Source organism: Punica granatum, chromosome 1, assembly GCF_007655135.1.
Source record: "Punica granatum isolate Tunisia-2019 chromosome 1, ASM765513v2, whole genome shotgun sequence".
NCBI lineage: Eukaryota > Viridiplantae > Streptophyta > Magnoliopsida > Myrtales > Lythraceae > Punica > Punica granatum.
In genome coordinates this window covers 4,711,824-4,734,344 of record NC_045127.1, presented here as the reverse complement: position 1 = coordinate 4,734,344, position 22,521 = coordinate 4,711,824, and the positions used below count along the sequence as shown (strand labels likewise).

Sequence of the window (22,521 nt, the reverse complement as noted above, 5' to 3'; positions counted from 1 at the left end):
ACATGTGTCAAAATGCTATCCATGTCTTCTTCATTCCACCGACTTATTGGGTGATTTATAAATGGCCGTTTTTCAAATTCATTCGGCCAAATTCTCAATAACAGAGAGGTCGGGAGCTTCAGTAAAATTGAGAAAGAATTTGAGAGGAAAAAAATGAAAATTTTGGAATCAATCAATTTTCAATGTTCCGGGGGGTCGGCGATTTGACAAGTCAGTAATCTATTGCTGAATTGGTATCTTTATTACCGTTATGATTATTTTTTAGAGCCACATTATCAGGACTCTATCAGTATTACGGATCATGCATATATTTTATATAATCAATTATAATATTATTAAATCCGTGAATGATCCTGTTAGTTTAGATTGTAGTTATTAACTGAGCATCAAGCGCTCACCTCTCAAATATATTTTTTCAATTATTTTATAGGTCAAGTGTCATAAAAAATACGAGATTTTATCGGATTTTCAGTTACTCAATCAAACTTATATTTATCAAATATTTGAAATTTGTATAAACCTTTATTTCAAAAGTTATATATATTAATTTTATTGTATTTATTATCTTTTATTTTAAAATATTCGGGATGTTGCAACATGGATAGACGTATTTGTAATGCTTGCTTGGAAGTAGGAAATTAATGGTCTCCAGCTCTTGCACTTTGGCGGGGCCAAATTTTATGGGCCTCTTGCATGGAACCGACACAATCCATCAAAGCTGAATATTCGTCACCTATTTCGACAATAGTACTTAGTTTTCTCGAGAAATTCTTCAGTTATCATGCATTGCCATATATGGTGCACGCAAGGAAAACACTACCAGCAAAAACTTCACTCAATCAAATTCATATAGAGACAGACATAGAGAGTAGAGACCATGCCATCTTTGAACTAAACACTGTCTTAACGTAATTTATAGTGGAATTGGATCAACGAGTAAAGCAGTCACGTAGTCCTTCAAGTCAGTTTGCGAGTTGGTGTATCGATCTTTATCTTTATAGAGCACCTCAATCACACACGTAAAGTTGACAATTCGCGTGAGAAGTGGCATGGGGACTGGGGTCGGGTGGAGGCACTCCTCGTTGATGTCCTTCCATCCATCATCGATCATCTTCCAGAGTTTCTCCTCCGTCTCTTGCTCTGTTGCACCATGGTGCTTCATGTAGCATTCTATTGCCGAAGCTACATGTCCTCTCTTCTGCTCAAACTATACGTAATTTCATAAACAGAAATTATGAGATTAATTTTCTTTCGTATGACGCTCATTCATAGCCAGGTCTTCCCAATAATCCAAACGAATTAGATATTAGTTAATTTGGGTGACAGGAAAACGGTATTTATATATGGATGAAATTTCATTTGATTATATGTGCACCTTGTGAGAGACGATGTCGTCCATGAGTCGGCACACGATCATCGACCCACGAAGGATCTTGGGGTCGCTTAACAGCCATTCAAAGGCATCCTTGGAGGCAACATCTCCCATTCCTAGGAAAGATGCGGTCGCTAGCATCCCGTAGGCTGTTGTTTCCATCGCAAGGGGCATGTACTCTTCCAGTGTGGGGGTGTAGTTTTGATGGAACCAGGTTGCCTCTTTGAAGTAGACCTTTGCTTGATTTTTCATCTGATTTAAAAATCCCCAATTTAATAAATTTCATTGCTATTAATTACGCGCTAGCGTGTGTATATGTAGACACATTCACGAGGCTTACAGCTTCTTTTGCATAAAAGAGGCGGTACGTCCTTCCTTGCTTAGCTAATGTTTTCTCGAATTCTTCATAAGTGTCTAGTAGTGCCTTGTAGAATATCTGCATGTACTGCGGGAGTTCGTCGATGGCTCCAATGTCCCACCTAGTAAATCAAAGGAGGAAATTAAAAAATTAGGAATTTTAACCAACCTTCATACGCGACCGGCAGATCATTATACCATTACAATTATTTATGTTATAACCTAACTTTCTAGCTAGTTCATTTTACACAACAAAAGATAAGGAATTATATTAATCTATATCTATATATATATATATATATATATATTAAAACAAAGCATGAACCGAATTCTCACGCCGCCACATCATCAAAAATAAAAAACGAAGCTCTCTCGCTTTGCCACGTCATCGCTTATGTATTAGAGAAATTTTTTAAGAATATAAAGCAGAATATATATCAATTCTTACAAATATATATTGCATGGCCATATAAGTAGCAAGCACATTCAAAAAAAACATATATATATATATATCAATTATTTTGCATATATATATAAATATATATGAAAGCATGGTACGAGGTGGACCAGACCAGGTGACCTCGGAACGCTCCGTTTCTGAATGAAATTTTCTCGATTTTTTGAGTTTTTAAAATTTTAAAGTATCTTTATTATGAAATTAGTAACAAAATCTTCTGAAATTATTTTTAGTTATAATATTTCATTTAAAAAAGACTGAAAATATCATAACATCTTTTGTATACTACAGTGACTGCATGTTAAAATGGTTCTGGGCCAACACAACTAACGTCGGGCCAAGTCCGACGAGCCCTAAATTTGTAAGTCGGCTCTAATTTGCAAAAGCCGACTCCACTGATGTCGGCCCAGATGTCGGTTTTGCTAGACCCGACGTGCGTAGTGTCGGTTTTGCTTGAAAAAATCCTGACATGTAAAACGTCGGGGCTGTTCGTGACGAGACCGGCGTCAACGACGTTGACTTTGAGTGTCCTTTCCCGACGATTTCTGGACGTTGGCTTTTATCCATTCAAACCGACATTTCTTTAACGTCGGCTAATTCTGGTTTTTGCCGACGTTTTCTGACAAACCTCGGCAAGGATCTCCCAACAGGGTCAACAACGACAGAAATGGAAACATTGGGAGTTACGTCGCCGGTGTTTTTCCCACGTTTTACGCGTTGCCTAAAGCCATAAAAAAACGTCGCGAAAGGACCTTCTCCCTGTAGTGGATTAACCTGTCAATTGCATCAGTGAAGAGTTGCAGCTCTTTGGGTGTCCCAAAAACATCATAAGTATCATCCATTATCGAAAGCAGGGAAATGACTTTGGCGAGCATCATCCTTGGTAGTGAAAACTCCGGCTCAAAATATACTCCCAGGATCCAGAAATAGTTCTCGGTAACTCTATCTCTTATGTACGGGAAGTTCCTCTCGACGTCTAGACAATCTTTCCACCACCTATATATACAAGTCAGTTAAGCAAGACCCGATAAAATTAGTCACCCCCATGTACAGTGATCATATTTACCGAATTTTCTGATGAATCTATTAAAAAGTCGGTCGGAGACGATATTAACCTTGTAATTTCAGAGAGCTCCTTTTGGTGAAACTTCTGCAAACAGTTGAAATCCAACTTCGCCAACTCCAAAAGCACTTCACTGTGGGAAGCATCTTCTTCATAGAGTTTGATGTAGTGCCATGCGTCTAGTCTCACCAACCCTTTGCGTAGGGATCGCTTTAAGGCATGTTTCACTTCAGTGACAAGGTTACGGTTTAGCTTCGGGTCATCGATTTCCACAGCGGATCTCAGGTGATGAATGGTGAAACTTAGGGCTTCTTCGAGGATGTCCTCTCCGTTAACCCTAAAATGGCTGGCTTCATATAAGCTAAGCAACCCTCTCACATCTTTGACTAGAGATTCACTGAATTCCCCATTGCTGTCCTTGAACTTATCAAAGATATCTGCATGCATAAAGTTGGACATGGTGACGTACCATACATGTATATCATTTTCAGTTAGGTATCTAATCCGTTGGACCATTGACCAAATGGTCTTTCTCGTGCTATATGTTTCGCTATGCTCCTCCGAGGGAGTATGTGACATTTCTTATATTATTATTCCTCTACGTATAAGAGAGGCTGGTGATGGAAGATGAAAAAAAAAAAAGTGCGCTTACAAAACAAGACGAAATCGGACTTATTTACCGCATGAAATCCTGAAGCCCTGCTGACGAAGTAAGCGAAACATGCGAGCAGCGGTACAAAGGTCATCAGCGTAGTCTGCATGGTCACGGTTGGAGTACCAACTGTGAATTTGCTCAAGAACTTCGGCAATCTCTCTGCCGAACTGGTAGCCGATCCCTAGGCGTTGAATTTGATCAATCAGATATAGTTTATTGTCAGATGACTTATCGAAATCATCATCAGCATCGGTTAGCATCCTCTTCACCTCCATCTTGAGTTTCTCTCTATGTTGCTCTGCTCTTACATCGGTAATCTGTATAATAGAAGAAAATACTATTAACGAACGGAGAGAGTTGGTTCAAGCGGTTTGACATTTGTTCCCCTCAAGTAAAGTATCGGGGTTTGAGTCTTGTGAATATAGAAAATTTATGTTGTGAGAGTTTTAACCCCTTAATAGGCCGACCCTGCTTGAGCTGAATTAGTCGAAACCCATTAAGTTTTCGGATACCAGGGTACGCCCCGAAAAAAAGGGAGAGTTGGTTTTGTCCTTGGGCCAATTCTTTATGGTTCAAAGGGGACTTTTTTTTTCCGGTCACAAGGAACGCCCATTGATCTTATAGAAATTTTAAAAGCTAACAAAATGGTACTGGTAGTTCTACAAAGAATATCAAACCCTGTACCTCTTGATTTCAGGCGAAGGTGTGCACTATAGCGCTATACCCTCTTTGATTCCATATGAGACTTTTGCATTTAAGAAATATGGCCATGCAATGCAATTAGCAAGCACGCACCGACGTACTAGCTAGCTACCACTGACGTGCAAGTTCGGGTCATTTGCCGTACTTACCATCGATCCCGAAGTGTAATTAAGGAAATAATCTCCCCACACGCTGGGATGAAATCCTGCAGAACGGCGTCCCACGACATGGGTGGCTCCAGTCTGAGCAGAAGTGAGAGTTGATGGAAGTGAATCTTCAATCGACATTTTCCTTACTTGAGTATGGAGTTAATTATCGATTTGTGGTGAGGCAAAAGGAGAGAGGGCTTAATGTATTTATAGGCAGCTATTGCACGAGGGAATTAAAGACAGTTAACTATATAGATAGCACCTGTAACACGTATCTCGTGCATAACTTGCTTTAACATTTCTTTTGCATGCAACAAATAAAGTGTCTGACAACGACGCATTTTTAGCTAAATTAATGTGTCACCATAAAGATTTATGCATCCAGAAAGTAACTTAATTAATTTCATCAAGAGTAGTTCACCCAAAAAAAAAATCACCCAGAAAAAACTAATTTCAACCTGAGTAAATTTGATCGAGGATAGGCTTAGTTTGCAAATTACGTACTGCAGGAAACCAAATGAAGCAAAATTGCTGAAGAGTAATTGCTTTGTTATTTACAAGGAATTAAAATAAACTTTAATGATACTAATATCTTAGGGCTACTAAAAATTAAGCACATATATTCTTCATTGATTAATACTTGAGGTCGAACTCCTCGTGCATGTTTGGTAGACCGGATTAGAGGAAGGATTGAATTTCTAAAATCCTAATCCGATGTTTGGTGGCGACGAGATTTGGGATATACGTGGATAAAAGTATTAAGGAGCTAATCCCAGGGAGGGAGTGGATTAAGAGTGGGTTAGGATATTATTATAAAAAGATGAAAATGCCCCTAACTTTCTATGGAATTTTCAAATGAACCCATTGAACTTTTTTTTTCTGTTATATTGAGAAGCAAGAGGGGCGGTGACTGCCATCATCGTCGAGGTCGCCGGCCCGCTCAAGGGTCGTCGGCCACCACCGCTCCAGGCATGGTCGCAGGCGACCCCTGGGCGGGTCAGCAACGTTGGGACAATGGTCGCCGGCCTCGGGCAACCACTGCCCCTTCCTCTTTGGCCCTCTGTTACTTGGCAAGTGTTTTTCTTATAATTTCAAAATTACTTTTATTTAAAAAATAAATATATTAAATATAGGACATATGGTCTCTTTTTTTTTTTTGGGGTACATAACTTCTTTTGTTATCCTAAACTCAAATCTTGGCATGCTCTAAACACTTGATTGGGACATTGAATACCCATGGGTTTTTTAAATCTCATCCCATCCCGACCTTATCCAAATCTCTAACCCACGATCAAACGTGGCCGTCGAGGTTATTGAGATTAAAAAAAAAAAACTTGAGTCCTAAAAGAACTTTCCTATATATGTGTATGTCTGCTCCTACGTGTATTTCTATTTATTTCCGATATATAGCAAACCCTAAATCTAGCCATATTAGAAGTACTCTACTGTCCTGTATCTAGAGGTGGACCATGAAGATCGATTTGTTACTGGAGTTGGTAGCTGAGGACGATTTCCCATGGTACTTCTGGAGTTACTATGAAATATTACATATAGACGATTTTGATTGTTGATGACCCGTACGTATAGTTTTCCACCAAACAGATATATACGATCAATTCAAGGAAGCGTTTTCCATATATGAACCACTTGATTTGCAGGTGGGTGAAGATCTCATTGTATTATGTACGAATTAACTTGACAATGGGGTGATAGTTGCCTCAGCTCCCAATGATTAAAGAACTTTACACTATATCTACCTAAAGTATCAATAGGAGAGTTTTCATGGAACTTTCCGCAAAAGGGTTGGATGGTTTTCCCTGACCCAGTCTACCTTTTTATATTTTATATTTGTTTTCCCTAAAAGAATGATTAATTGGTGTGGTAGTATATGTGATCAGAAATATTATATTTTTTCCTTAAAAAAATGCCTTATATCTTCACGAAGAAAAGGATTAATTGGTGAAAAATGATTAAGGTATTATTTAGGGAATATAATATTTTAAAGAAGATCCAATTGGATTTGGATTTGAAAAGTTAATATTTCGCTTCAAAATAAATAAGATTTTAAATTTATATTTTGATTTTGAAAAAGAGTGATATAAATGATTATGTATGAGGCCCACCCTTTGACTTTGTATGAGTTATTTTGTTTTGTTGTAGGTTGAATTAAGTTAAAGTGTAATTTTAAAATCACACTTTGAAACCAAACAAGCTATAAGTTTCCAATCTAATTCAAATATTGATCGTGCCTTTAGTTTTTGCATTTGCATTTCATATCAAAGCTTATAATAGTAGGTGATAGGGGTGTGCACGAATACCGAATATCCGGAACTGGTCGGAATCTACCCATTAGGGTAGGGTGGTAGCTCCTACTGAAAATATGATAGGATCCGGATATTAAAATATGGAATCCATGAAAACCGGTTCCGGTTCTTGCATATGGGGCATCTAAAATCGAAACCAGAATCGATATTCGGACCCGGATAATAATTTTTCCATTATATATATATAATTATATTCATATATTTAAAAAATATAGTCACTAATCTTTTTTAAAAAAATCTCAATCTATATCGATATTCTGTTTTGTGTTATTACTGATTATAGATGAGACATTTTCGGTTTTATTTAGCGAGACAAAAAAATTTACAAGTTCCAACAGAATACTCAGAACCTATGATATAATACAGGTTCCGGGTAGATTCTGGTTCCATGACTTGACAAGGGAGAGTCCGGTTTCAAAATCTTGGAAACTGTCCATCACAGAATAGGGTTCAGGTATTGTGAAAAAAATAAGATGCCCAGATCCACACACTCTTAGTAGGTGATGTCAGTCGGATAACGTTGTTAAATTAAAGGGATAATAGCGTCATATAGCCTAATGTTTGAATGAATTCTTAGTTCTAGCCCAAACTTGATTTTTTACCTAAGATATCCCAACGTTGACGTATTGGTTTCAAATCTATCCCGACGCTAACTTTCCGTCCAAAATTGACGGAATTGCACACGTGGCACGTTAATTTTGTAACAAATGTCGGGATAAATGTGAAATTAACGTGTCACGTGTGCAATTCCGTCAATTTTGGACGGAAAGTTAGTGTCGGGATAGATTTGAAATCAACACGTCAACGTTGGGATATCTCAGGTAAAAAATCAAGTTTGGGCTAGAACTAAGAATTTATTCAAACGTTAGGCTATATGACGCTATTAACCCTAAATTAAAATATTGCCCACTGAAAAAAAAAACTTTTCATATTGTTCTTTTTCATTTTTTACATAAAGAAATTTTCAGCTGTTTCAACTTTCAATATAACATTGCTATTTTCCTTAGGATTATATATATAAATTAGAATATAAGGAAGGGGATTTAATGTAAAGGCACTCCACTCGAATTATATTCAAGAGTTTAAGGTTAGAAATTTTTATCACTGGTGAAATTTTTTTCCATAATCCTTTATTTTCGTTTATCCTTAACTTATACATGATCTTGGACTTCACTTGTAATACGAATATTTGTATATACAAAAAAAACATTAATCGAATATGTAAAACTCTTGATTTTCCTCTAATATGCCAGAGTAGAGTACCACGTGAAACACGCCTATCGACAGGTTTGCCCTAACCTCGTTTTCAAGCTGGACAAATAAACAACATGGGACATGCATACACTAATTCAATCACCTGTCCCCATGTTGCTGTTATATTATTTTAAGGGAAAAGGAACGTCGTTGGATAAAAGATATTATGCATATATATATATATATATAACGATTAATGATAATGACATGGAACACTAACTTTTGGGGCAATCGATCGGAACCCTGTGAGTTTCACGTGGTTGAACATATATTGGATAAACAAGATCATTTATGGCGATTCTGCTAAACGAGAAGAGGACGTGATATGAAGAAATTAAATTATGGTGAATGTGTGTGGAGGTAACAGATCTTAACGGTGACCTCAACAAAAGGCGGTGTGCTCGGTCACAAGCCACATCGATCGATACTTCAAATGTCCAAGTTTAACAGGCACGGGACATGAAAAAGCAAATAAATGAGAAGAGGGAGCCCCATTTCAGGCAAATTCTGAAAACATTAAAACTTTTTTTTTCCAACAACCAAAACATTGGGAACTATTGAAATATGTTATTTCACGTGAAAAAATTGAGAAAGAAGCCACAAGTTTATATGAGGTTTAGGTCTAATAACCTATTAGGTTAAGTTTTTGAATTGTAGATGGGCTCAAGTCTATATAGACCCAATGGGATTTTTACATGGTATCAGAGCGGATTATGCTTCCGCGCGCTCGTGTGAGCTCACACCACGCCATATTCAGTTTCGAGGCAGTCAAGATTGCGCTTCATGTTAATCGGGCCCAAGAGTGGCCTGGTCCAATTCCGAGGTAGCTAAAGGTGCACCTCTAGTTAGACTCGAGTGTGGAGCTCGAGACTAGTTTGATATTTATCCCCCTTGCACGAGCACGAAAGAGGATGTCCGGCTCGTGGTCAGTTATTAAGGGTAAGTGTTTAAGGGCACGTGACACATGTTGGACCACACATTGCCACGTAATGGTGGGTGTTGAAATACGTTATTCCGCATGAAAAAATTGAGAAAGAAACCACAAGCTTATACGAGGTTTAGATCCAGTAATCTATTAGCTTAAACTTTTTGGTTGTATATGGGCTCAAGTCCATATGGGGTCAGTGGGATTTTTACAGGAATGATGAATTTATAATATTATTATTCCATTATTGGTGTGTCTATCGGGATGGATCCAGTCATATGTTGGAATTTACATGATGAATTGGAATGTTGGGGAACCCCCATGTTCTGTGCGGATATTTCCATATGATCCCTTGGTTCGGTTATCGGAAAGAATTGAGACTAGCGGATCAGATTCATCATATATACTTACGAATATGCGTATACCTTTATCCCTTCACATCTTTGTTGCTATTTGCCCAGCTAGATTTGTTTTGAATCGTTGGAGAGATTTGTTGTTGTATCTTAAGAGTATGAGCGGTGAAGAGCAACTAGCATTTCATAATCGTCCGACTAAATCAGCCCGTGTCCTAGTTAAGCGAGCATCAACCTTATATATTCGGACGGATACATAATAGACTTTTCACCTATAAAAAATTAGAGTTACACTGACTACATCGAATTGTGAACAGTAGAATAGCTGTGGTCTTCATGAATTGACTAAACCGGGCAACCATGGCACATTATAATGGGACTGGTGCAGATATATCAACCAGAAAAGGCCAACTCCAAGATAGGGCAAAACGTTCTGCCAAAAAAGATAAAAAGGATAAGGCAAGGTAAAATGACATCGTCCAGGTAAGATTGATTTTCTTTTTGCATGCCTGAACAATGATTTCGACGTGCCAAGTCTTCAGATTCCCCGACAGAGGTACATGTTTTAACTCAAGCACCTTCCATTTCTAAAAATTCTCTAAAAATTTATCTTCCCCAGAGTTTAGATTTACTTAAGCATCCGACGATGTCATACCATGAGGTCCATGACCCCATATTTTACTTCTCGTGTTTTTTATACTAAGGAAATGTTGCCGTGTCAAAGACCTCATATATCAACTATCAGTAGGGGAAGTTAATTTAAACCTATCAAAACTTATGAAAATAATCCACCTAAGAAAAAACTCGTGAAAGTAAAAAATTTTAATCAATGAGACTTTCTGCATTCTTTTTATCTCCTTTTTCCCTTACTCCTTTTTCCCTTACCCCTTACTAATGCTATTGCTATGCCGTCACAAACACTATAAAATCCAATATATATAACCGAAAAAATAATACAATTTCCACCCAAAAAAAAATCCAATTACATTCTTTTACTTCAATTATCTTTGTAAGCAAAAGAAAACATTCTTGTACTTATTTATTTATTTATTTGGAATAAAATCCTTATTAATTTTTGCTCGATCAGGCACGGTTGAGAATATGATGAGAGATTCATATGCAATACTAGTTCTTGCGCAACACGCACAACCTCCGACCTAGTTCTTTTATATTACCGCACTCTAATACCTTAATTAAGAAAATATAATCAAATTCATGTAGCTTTAGAGGTCATCCCGTTTCCAGATTAAGCCAATTCTTTGAGTGATCGTAATTCATAGTGGAATTGGATCGACGAGTAAAGCAGCCACATAGTCCTTCATGTCAGTCTGCAAGTCGGTGTATCGATCTTTACCCTTGTAGAGCACCTCTATCACTCGTGCAAAGTTGAGAATTCGAGTGAGAATCGGTATCGGGAAGGGAGTCGGCCGGAGGCACTCCTCGTTGATATCCTTCCATGCATCACTGATCATCTTCTGGAGTTCCCTCTCTGTCTCTCGCTCTGCCGCACCATGTTGTTTCATGTAGCACTCTATTGCCGAAGCCACATGCCCTCTCTTCTGCTCAAACTATATATGCGTAATTTCAGAAACAAACAAAGAGTCGATCAATAATTTCTAGTGATGGTCTGGTAGTTGTCAGGCTACGACTGTACATAGATCTTCGAACCCCGTAAGATCTTGGGGTCGGTCATCAGCCATTCGAAGGCATCCTTGGAAGCAACATCTCCCATTCCTAGGAAATATGTGGTCGCGAGCATCCCGTAGCCACCCGTTTCCAATGCAAGGGCCATGTACTCTTCCAGTGTCGGTGTGTAGTTTTGATGGAACCAGTTGCCTCTTTAAAGTAGACCTTTGCTTGATTTTTCATCTGATCAATAAGGGGGTAATTAAATAGTAGTCCCAAATAGTAAAATATAAAACTCGCAATTGAATATTATATATACAGTAGCTATATATGTATATTCACGAGGCTGGCTAAAGGCTTACAGCTTCCTTTGCATAGAAGAAGCGATAAGTTCTTCCCTGCTCAGCTAAAACTTTCTCAAATTCACCATAAGTATCTAGCAGTGCCTTGTAGAAGATCTGCAAGTACTGCGGGAGTTCGTCGATAGCTCCGACATCCCACCTGGTAAATTAGAGAAGCAAGTTTATAAATTCCCCTGAGATCCGGGATTTTCTCCATTAAGAACACTCGAATTCGATACTTTCCTTAATAGAAACAAACGTCGAACTGGTTGAACTAACTCATGTTGGTTAGCAGTATGTGAATATTAATGGATATTCCCTTCTAACTTGACTCAAAATTTAACGTCATGGAATCAAAACGAAGGAAATCAAGCCAGCTAGTTTACTCATCTTCAAACTTTTTGAGTTCATTCTTAATCAAATAAAGAGAACGCAGATTCATTAATCGGGATTCTTATATATATATATATACACATATATATAATTAACCTGTCTATTGCACTGGTTAAGAGTTGCAGCTCTTTAGGTGTCCCATACACATCATAGATATCATCCAAAATCGATGTCAGTGCAGTGGCTTTAGTTAGCATCATCCTTGCTAGGGAAAAATCCGGCTCAAAATAAACTCCCAAGATCCAGAAATAGCACTCTGTAATTCTGTCTCTCGCGAAGGGCAAGTTCTTTTCGACATCTAGACAATCCTTCCACCACCTACATACATATACAAATGAAACAACAAGTTCAAGTTCGCCGAAAAATCACTGTTTTTCACCAAAAATATTAGTTGCTGTGATCTTTGAGAATAGTCAACCGGTGTTCTTGGTAGTTTTTAAACTCCGAGGAGCATTTGCCTGAAGTGATTTGAACACCTGAAGAAATGTGAGAGATATATTGACCGACTGAGTTTTCTAATAAAATCTATTACTAAAAGCCGGAGATCATATATATGAACCTTGTGATTTCGCCGAGCTCCCTTCGGTGCAACTTCTGCAACCAGTTGAAATCCAATTTTGCCAACTCCAACAGCACTTCATTGCGGGAAGCATCTTCTTCGTAGAGTTTTGATGTAGTGCCATGCGTTTAGTCTTACCAGCTCTTTGCGTAGGCATTGCTCCAAGGCATGTTTCACTTCAGCTAGAAGATTAGGGTTTAGCTTCAGGTCATCGTTTTCCTGTACGGCCTCTTTGAGGTGACGAACGGTGAAACTTAGCGCTTCTTCGAGGATATCCTCTCCATGAACCCTAAGATGGCTGGCTTCATATAAACTCAGCAGCCCTCTCACATCTTCGACTAGCGATTCACGGAATTTCCCTTCGCTGTCCTTGAACTTATTGAAGATAGCTGCATGAAATTGTAATTCTTCATTAGGGACGCGTCTACTTATTCTTTTCAGTTAGGTGCCAGAGTTGTTGGACTTAATTATATGCCCAAGGTCTTTTTCCGTCATGTTATCTTGTTCACTATGGTCTCCTCCAAGGAAAATATGTCACATTTCTTAATATGTCCATGTGACAAAGACAGGTTATTAATGTTATGCACACGTATCGGAGGGAAGCGCGTGCATGTACTGGTTAGCACGAAGGGCTTTGCAGATGCCGGTTGGACTGCATTTCTTTGGACATCCTCCGACTTCCTTAGAAAGGCTACTACTATTTGGCGATATTGTTGGGGCTGGACATCATACTCCATCTCTGTATTTTTTAGTTTCTTTTTCTATATATATATTGAGCTTCGGCTCCGTTGATTTACCAAACAGAAGAGGGGAAAAGGTTGGTTTTGGAGGGGAAAGACAAGTTATCCTTCTATTTTATAGCATTTGGTGTCGGGGACCGCTGACTTTCTTTCTTCTTCTTTTTTTTCCCCGGTAGATTGGCTTTCTTTCTTCTTATATCTTAGGAAAAGGGAAAAAAAAAAAAAGGGGGGGATTAAAGATGCAAAAGGAAGTGTACTTACGGCCCCTATGTCACCCAAAAAAAAAAGTGCAATACGTAAACATTTAAGACACTGGCTCAGCACTTTTTTATTTTCTTTTCTTATATTGAGTAATGAGTCTTCCTTATAACCGAAAAAAGAAAGTGTACTTAAACCAGAGAAAATATATTTTACCGCATGAAATCCCATTACCCTGCTGACGAAGTAGGCGGAACCGAAGAGCGGCGGTCCGAAGGTCATCATAAGCGTTGTCCCCATTGTCACATTTGGAATGCCGAATGTGAATGTGCTCAAGGACTTCATCAATCTCCCCAGCAAACTGGTAGCCAATCCCTAAACGCTGGATTTGATCAATCAGATCTAGTTTATTGTCATATGGCTTATCGAAATCATCAGCATGATCAGTTAGCATCCTCTTCACCTCCATCTTGAGTTTCTCAATACGTTGCTCATCAGCTCTTTCGTTGATAGTCTGAACAACAGAAATGAAATATGAGAGGCAGTGGATAATGATTAAAAAAATTCCATGGAACACTGGATTAATAAGACTTTCTTATAATTAAAAAAAAATTCCGACCCTTTTCAGGTTTTTTTACAATGTTAAATTACTAGACCCATAAGACTCTCTTATAATTTAAAAAAAAATTCCAATCCTTTTTAGGACCTTTTACGATGTTGAATTAAATCCTCCTGCTATAATATTTGAGGATTTATTACTTTGCTATCGACCAAGTTAGGGTTATTTGTCTTACTTACCAATGATCCCGAAGCATAAGTGAGGAAATGATCTCCCCACACACTCGGATGATAACCGGCAGAGCGGCGTTTGACAACGTGGGTGGCACCAGTTTGAGCAGAAGCGAGAGCCGGAAAAACTTCGAACGACATTTTTTTTTTTTTATCATTCTTCTCGCAGTAGACTAGGTTTTGCGGGGAAAGGAAATTTGATGGAAAGCACAACTACTTGAAACTATTTTCTGATTTTGTGGTGAGGCAAAAGGAGAGCTTTGCCATGTATTTATAGGCAGTAATTGGACACCAGGACAACCATCACCGACAAAATATGTGGCCAGAGCCGCTATTAATAAATCGACAACACCAACCCAACTTCCGAGTGAAAATTAGTGAAAATTAGTCTCCTTAATAAGCTGAAGATATGCCTCATGATCTTACTAATATATATATATATATATATATTTATTGAAGACGCCTCATGATCTCACTGAAATATATATATATATATATACTCGTATACATTTGTGGTTATGCCAACTCACGCATATATGAAATAAATTTTCCCAAACGGATACGTACAATCAAATGGCAGATGCCTTATTTTTCCATGGAACACTGGATTGTGTCGATCGAGATTTTAATTAATTACATTTACATGCGTGTAACTGATTATGAATTTGGTGGCTTGACAAAGCACTGATACCGGAGCTCTTAATGAGCGTAAGTACGCTACGATATTGATATTTGGCCTAGCCAAGACTTGGAGCAGTCTCTACTAATATCCATAGTCACAATGTTGCCCATTGACTTGGACCGGTTTGTTAAGGGTGAGCACATATGGTTGATAATATTAGTAGGGTGCTTTAAGGAAATTGAATGGTAGAAGAGACGTTGCCTAACATGGAAGTTTAGGGTGCATATAATCTCAAATGAAGTTCAAGAAGTAAATATTTAATAAAATGATACGAATAATCTCACTTGAGTATCGTACTTGAAACCTCTTGCTTATTAAATAAACGCGTGCATCACTATATTATACCCTTCTGGATAATTATGTCTTTTCAACCCCACTAATGAGGATTCTCGATTTTAAGCGAGAGCATATATAATTCCTTCCTTATTTCATAGCCACCACATTTCCGACAAGTGCATGTGGGGAACCGACCACATGGAAATCATTTCTTCAGATCCAACTAGAATACGACATGAGTGGTTGTGGTTGTCAAAATGCCATGCATTTCTTTCCCCTTGCAAAACCATTTATATTCTATTTTCGACCCCATTCGATAAAAATTTTCGATCAGATTTTTTTTATTTTTTGAATGTAAAATTATCGGTTATATTATGGACACCAGTTCCACTGTTGACAGTGAACATATATGGGGACCAAATCTTTGTCCTCAAATGAAAGTTTGTCCCGCCGTTCCAATTATTCGCAAGTAAAAGCTCGTGCAATTATAAATGTGTTTTTCTAGGACTCTGTCAATCGTACCGTTCATCTTCGTAAATGTTTTTATCCTGCATGATGAAGTGCGTAAAACCGGAACTCAACAGGATCTTATAAGGACGACAAATTCTTCAAGCTATCTTCCACGTCGGTCAGGGTATTCGTGACCATCTCATTTAGGCACTGAACTGCTTTTATAAATCTTCATGTGTCCTGAAGATTTTGTCCAAGAAATTAAGAGACAATCAAAAGCAACCTTAATTGACAAACATATAGGCTTCTGTGGGAAGCAAGAGGCACACCTCCAGTTTGTTTGCGTTCTTCCCCCAAATAAAACGAGGCCATAACCGACGCGGCTCATGTGCTTCCTGTACATCTTCCAGATAGTCTCGAACAACGTCTTAGTCTCGAATGACATCTGCTTTCTGCATGTATATCATCAACTACGAGCAAAAATTAATTGTACCAAACCCTTGCATGTCAGAACTAATATATAGTCCGAAAGTTTTCTTACACTAATCAGGCAGCGTATATATAGTCGAGTAATTTGGCAAGTGATGAAAATCGAAGAATATCATGACTGAAAGGAAGGGATAGACGACAAATCTAAATACCAGTAAATATTAGTACCTGAACCAATAAGGCCATGGAGTTGTAGAGATGCTTCTAATCAGCTGAATCCTCAAACTTGGATGTGCGAAAAATCCTTGATATTCCAGGATAGACCCCTGAAAAATAATGAGCGTACTCGTGCAAGTCATCCATCGTCTTAACCCGATAGGTGGGTTACGAGTCATCTAATGATCGGATTCTCATTCAATAATGCGAGAAAACAACAGCAGAAGCAGTAGAAAATGGTATCAGAAGCAACGAAAATATGACAAAAATATAATACTCGTGATTTAATGTAATTTCGCGAGGCGCTTACAGCTTCTTTTGCATAGAAGAGGCGATAGGTCCTCCCCTGCTCAGCTAAATTCTTCTCAAATTCACCATAAGTATCTAGCAGTGCCCTGTAGAAAATCCGCAAGTACTGCAGATTATAATTTCTAAGAGAAATTAGTGAAAGAAAACTAGAATGTAAATTCTAAATGGAAAAAATAATAATAGGTAATTCCATCGGTAAGAATTGAAATAGAAACCTCTTAATTATGACATTTGTCCCTTCACACGTCTGTTGCTATATGCCTAACTAGATTTGTTTTGGTTCGTTAGAGAGATTTGTTGCTGTAACTAAAGACTACGGACGAGGGTGGAGAGAGCAATCGACATCGTCCCACTTTTCGGATTGGGTCGTGTCCTATGGGAGAATCAAAACTTAATTATACTCCACATGGACGGACAGAACAGACTTCTCACCTAACAATTAGCACAGTATAGCTAACAGAGGTGTTCATGAATCGGCCAAGACGTGCTGATATCTCAACCGGAAAAGAGACTGGCTCCAAGGATAAGGTAAAACGACATCGCCCATTAAGATTGATTTGATTTCACGCGCGTGAAGAATGATTCCACGGACGTGCCGAGTTTCAGTTTCCCCTATAGAGATATACGTTTTTAACTCAATTAACTTCTATTTCTGGAAACTCCTCTGAAAAAGTTATCTTCACTCAGATCGATATTTACTTAAGCATTTGAGAGTTAAGTCAGACTGTAATCCCAAATTTTATTTCTCGTGTCTTTTAGACTAACGGAATATTGTCACGTGGAGGACTTCATAAACCAACTATCATCGCGGAAACTAAAATCTATCAAAACTCATAAAATAAATAAATAAGAGAGATTTCGAATTTAATTATTATGAATGAAGCTTTCGGTACCCCTTTTATTTCCTCTTTCCCTTACCCCTTACTAAGCCTATTCCCTTATAAATCAAGATAATACAATTACATTCTTTTACTTTACTAATTTATTTGTTTTTTGGAAAAAAAATATTAAATCAAGAGTTACATTTGGGTTTTTTTTTGGGCCTCTAGGCCTAGTGGGCTTATGTCCTGTCGATGTATGGCTTATTCCATGGGCCTCTCTTTCATGAAATCCAGTATGAAATTTTAAGCGTACACCGAAGAATTTTGCCCCGAAGTGTGCATGCGTCGCTGAAAATTTGAGCAATTATTTATCCTTTGCTCGAACGGTCATAGCAGAGTCCTTTCAAAAGCCAAATCAATCATAAACTAGCCGCATCGCTTTGCCCGTTTTATTTCGAGCGCCAAATCACTCAGAAACTAGCCATGTCGCCTTGCCCATTTTATTTCGAGCACGGCCAATTTTGAAGGTGTACATCAAACCATGCAGAGGATCAAATCACCAGGTCTCTCTTCAGCCAAGAACTGATCCAAACTATCTATGAATATCACATCACAAAATGAAATCTAAACAGAATAAAGCAACGAACATGTGCATTTCTACATCAACTCTAAGCTACCTAGGATAAATAAACACCGAACAACTCCAATCCTATCTACTATCGTGCTATCACCTTACATGTTTTGCTGATTGTCAGTGCCATGCAGAGATAAACCTGGACAACCCCAACGAAATAGTCTGGATATTGTTTTGGGCTTCTGGGCCTAGTGGGCTTCTTTCCAGTGGATTGGTGGCTTATTCCATTTCCATGTGGACGGACTTCTCTTCAACGCCAACCTGCCTGCCTCAAATTTCAAGCTTTTCACCAAAGAGGATGACCTCAAAATATATCGTGCCCAAGCTCGGCCAACAGTTACCATTCGAGAGCCAAATCGATCGGAGCTCAGCCGTGTCACCCTCTGCCCAATCAATGCTCGAGCATGGCCAATGTGCACATGCAGATCTAATCGCGCAGAGGATAGATACAGTAGATGCCTCTTCAGCATGGACGAATGAAAGCTCATAATCCAAAGTAAATATGCATGATTACCATGTTACAAAGTAAGCGAAGCCTATAAGGAACAACAAACAAATTAACGAACACGTGTGGACCCGAAAGGACATCGATCAACTCTGAGCTACCTCCGGTGAAATAAACACGAACTACGCCAATCTACTACTGCATCACCTTTTAAGTTTTATGTATGTTCTGATAGTCAATACCAGGCAGAGGCAGAGATCAGATTCCTTCTCTTCCATCCCAGAAGCATTGAGCCGTCCTTCTCTACCAGTGAGTAATGCTCGGAGTAACACCGCAACAGATTCGCGATGACAGAATTCACAAAAGAGCTCAGTGGATACGGCCTGAAACCTGCCATCGTGAACCTCGACCTCCACTTTCCAAGGAGCTCATGCCTCTCAACCCGCTCCCTCCCCTCGCTCGCAATAATATTGACGATGTCTCGGGCGAGGCAGTGCTGTTCCACGTTAATCCTCTCCTTTGAGTCACGGGGGAGGGTCACATCAATGGACTCGAACATCGCGAGGTAGTAGTCCAAGGTTTCTTCGAACCTGTTCATGAAGGGGGCTGTGTTTGTGTTGGACTCCTGCTCCACGACAGTGACCACCTTGGGAGATAGGGACTTAACCAATCGAAGTAGTCCGTCCCTCGGGTTGTTCACATCCACGCTCTCATCAGGCGTGTGGTGCAGCACGAGCGGGAAGTTCACCACCAGGGCCTCCCGGGGCCTCACACATAGCATCTCCAAGGTGACTTTCGGAGCAAACTCCGGAAGTCCATGGAACTCCACTGGGATGCAGAACTTCTCGGAGATTGCTGCTAGACGCCCCTCTACGGCATCAAGTCCCGCACCACGGGCAAACCTCGAAACCGGATCATCGATTCCTGTGATTCGGACCCGAGGGGGGCCACCAGGCCGGGCTGCCAGGGCCTGTAAGAGCGTTAACCACTGGGTTCCTTGGGCAATCTGGAAGTCAATGATGTGGATGTAATCCTCATGCCTGCATGTCTCAGCAATTGCCCCGTTTGCAGCCATGTACCCGAACTTCAGATAAGGGCAGATCTCATACAAGATCTGCATGTAGGAGAGCATGTCTTTGCTCTCAGGCTCCCTGCATCGGAGGGCCCGGTATATGTTCGTGCCTGACGACTCCTTCCTCGCAACAAGCCCCTCGATCAGATATGCCCCAAGACGCTGTATGGGCTCTCCGCTGATGGATACCTTGTTCCTTGCCTTCTCGATCAACTGATCAAACTGTTTGATTTTCTCATCAGAAATAGCCTTTGCACAGGCAACAAGAAGTTGCTTTAGATCACCAGAAGGAATATCCTGTGGCGATGGGTTTTCAGCTACGAGAAATTGCGACCCTGGCTGCTCCGAGTCCCACTTCCTAGTAGTTGCCTTGCCCTCTGGCTCGGGAATACTAGCATCTTTCCTGAAAGAGACATTTGGTGGAGTTGCCAAATCTTCTTTTTCTTCTCGTCCACTCATCTGAGGACCCATTAAAACCTCCTCAAGCTCCCATAAAGTGTAGTTTTCATTCTGTGAAAAAACTTCACAGGCCTCCACGGAAGGGCTTGATCTTTCAAAGTAGCTACTTGTGTCAAGGGAGGAGTTGTAAGAAGGGCTCACCCCGGAAAAGTTGTCCGTTGAGCTGGGCTGCTCCCTGCTCTCACTCAAAGGTGTGGCATTCTCACTATCGGAATTTGCCGAAAATGGCGAATTCAGTGAGTTGTTGACATCAAATCTCAAAGTCTCAAACCTACTTGGTAACCCTGCACCAGCGCCACTGTATCTGTATAATGGGTGGGAGTCCATGCTAAGAAGTTAGCATAAGCTCTATCTTACCGAAGCTCTAAATTCACTGACCAACACTAAAAGCTTCTTCCTCTCAACAATGGTTTTCTTCCCTCTTGATGATATCACCCTGCAATTTATCTTCGGACAAAAGTAAAAATAAATCTGCAAGTCATTCTAACAAAGTAAAAGTGACGGAGGAAAATGGAAACTCAAAGCAAAAGACAGCATGAAGTATCTTGTGCAAGACATTTCTGTGATTGCAAATGCAAACTCAGTCTGGTTACTTCAAAGTTCCAAGAGGAATGCACGTCAAAACGACTAATTCTCCAAAAGTTTCGTGTACATTCTTTGTTCGACTTCAACCCTACATGAAGTTGAGATACCATACAACTTAGTATAACTAGAACTGCCCAAAGAAAAGTGTATACGAAAGAGAAAACACGCTGGTGAGAATAGAATTGATGCCAGAAAATTCTCGGGCCTACATACCCAGGAAATAAAGTTGAATTTTCTAATAAGTTAAAGTTCTGACTTTATGAAATTGGACAAAAACAAAACAAACTCTCCCACCGTGAAAAGGCAGAACTGAAATATTTTGTAGAAGACTCGTGTTGGATAATTCTCAGCCGTCCATATTGAATTGAACAGTTGATTCATGTTGGCCTTTTCTCCTTCCTTACTACAATATTCCCTACTGACTTATCGGCAACTACTGGCAACTAATAACCTTCTATGCGAAACGAAATCCTAGAACTGTGCAGCGGTGGACATGATCACAGGCACTGGGACAGAATCCCAGCTGCCCCCCAGAAAAGGGCAAATCAAAGAGCAGAGTGGAAGTCACTCGAATCAAACATAAGAATCTCGAGAGCAAATGAGATTCAACCTCGAGCAGCGGTAATTTTCAAAATGGAATCACCCACCCTATAACTATGCAAGATAAGGAGTTGAACACGTTCGTAAGTGAAATCGCCAGTCAATTAGGCAGCCAGCAATGGCACTTACAAACAAGTATTCGGTCAACCAACCATACCAGACAGACAGCAGGGCACGGAACAAGAGGAAATGGCATGTCTGGTCGTGAACTATCTTCATGTGAAGAACGATCTATGCTTACTTCACAAGAAAGGTGAAAACTTTACGAAACACGAAATTTCAAAGCTTGACCAACATACCCAGAAAATCTCACCAAGAAAACTCAGCCTTCCATCACCGTCGACAGAGATAAGCTCATAATGAAACACCCATCAACCGAATGAAGAGAAAACCGATGACGGAGCCCCACGAAGCTCGAAGAATGTTCAACATTTGCACATGGAATCAAGAACGCATATGAATAAGCTGCCGTGATTACCTCGGAAACTCCACGAGGAACCGGAAGTTTGACAATTTTGCTTGGTGCCTTTGCAGGGAGCTTTGACCAATTGTGATGCTAGGTGCCAATTGGACTTTGATGGGCGAGGGGAAGAACTTTGACGAGAGAGCTTCGGGGGGACGATGGAGCTGGTCGGATATATAGAAGACGAGACCAAGCAGTACAGAGTTGACGGGGACCCGCATGCGGAAAGATGACGGTAACGGAGAATTTGACGGCTGTGTCGTGCTGGCGGGGAGAGCTGTTTTCTGACGGGAAGCGATTAACGGGGTATTACGCACGCGCTGACCATGCCAACGCGCAGAACTTTCTCAGGTGGTTTCTCCGTCTTTGCCGTGGAGGCACGCGCTTTGGCATTGGCCGTTGGACGCAAATTTTCGTAAGAACTTACGTTTTTGCATTTATCTATTCGGATCTCGGACAGAACGAAAATATTTAATTTTAAAAATCAAAAAACAGACTGTAATAAATATAAATGCCTGATTAAAGAGAAAATGATAGGCGCCGTCCAAAATCAAGATGTCTTGAATTCGATCTTCACCAGTGAGATTTATATATCCTTTATTTAGTTTTATTTCATTTCCGTGTACTAACCTTATGTGTCTTCCTTATTACGGAAAAAAATGCATGATTAAAGATTTTTTTGATAGAAAAGGGAAATATATATTAATAGCTAAAACAACATAACTTAAACAGTGATTGCAATCATGTTTTTAAGAACAAAAAATTGTCCCAAAGATTAATTGATCAAATGTTGCATTCTTATTCATTATTATGTTATTACTTT

General features: G+C 39.5%; 2 protein-coding genes and 1 pseudogene across 5 annotated transcripts; all 3 read right to left on the bottom strand.

Moving 5' to 3' along the window:
• Positions 1-805: 805 nt before the first annotated feature.
• On the bottom strand, positions 806-4,921 carry LOC116197597 ((-)-germacrene D synthase-like). Its single transcript, XM_031527777.1, has 7 exons — positions 4,756-4,921; positions 3,930-4,221; positions 3,302-3,686; positions 2,961-3,182; positions 1,713-1,851; positions 1,376-1,624; positions 806-1,207 (listed from the first exon to the last, which is right to left on the bottom strand). The coding sequence occupies exons 1-7, from the start codon at positions 4,891-4,893 to the stop codon at positions 914-916; spliced, it is 1,719 nt and encodes a 572-aa protein (XP_031383637.1). The 5' UTR covers positions 4,894-4,921; the 3' UTR covers positions 806-913.
• A 5,629-nt stretch (positions 4,922-10,550) lies between these two features.
• Positions 10,551-14,517, bottom strand: LOC116193545 (annotated as a pseudogene).
• Positions 14,518-17,857: 3,340 nt separating this feature from the next.
• On the bottom strand, positions 17,858-21,868 carry LOC116213207 (scarecrow-like protein 21). Of its 4 annotated transcripts, none has more exons than XM_031548059.1 (2): positions 21,714-21,868; positions 17,858-20,497 (listed from the first exon to the last, which is right to left on the bottom strand). In XM_031548059.1, exon 2 carries the CDS (start codon positions 20,375-20,377, stop codon positions 18,755-18,757), a length of 1,623 nt encoding a protein of 540 aa, XP_031403919.1. In that variant the 5' UTR covers positions 20,378-20,497; positions 21,714-21,868; the 3' UTR covers positions 17,858-18,754. The 4 variants fall into 4 exon arrangements, with proteins under 4 accessions (XP_031403919.1, XP_031403929.1, XP_031403934.1 ...); XM_031548069.1 differs by having other exon boundaries at positions 17,858-20,723; positions 21,714-21,863; XM_031548074.1 differs by having other exon boundaries at positions 21,535-21,861.
• Between the last annotated feature and the right edge of the window lie 653 nt (positions 21,869-22,521).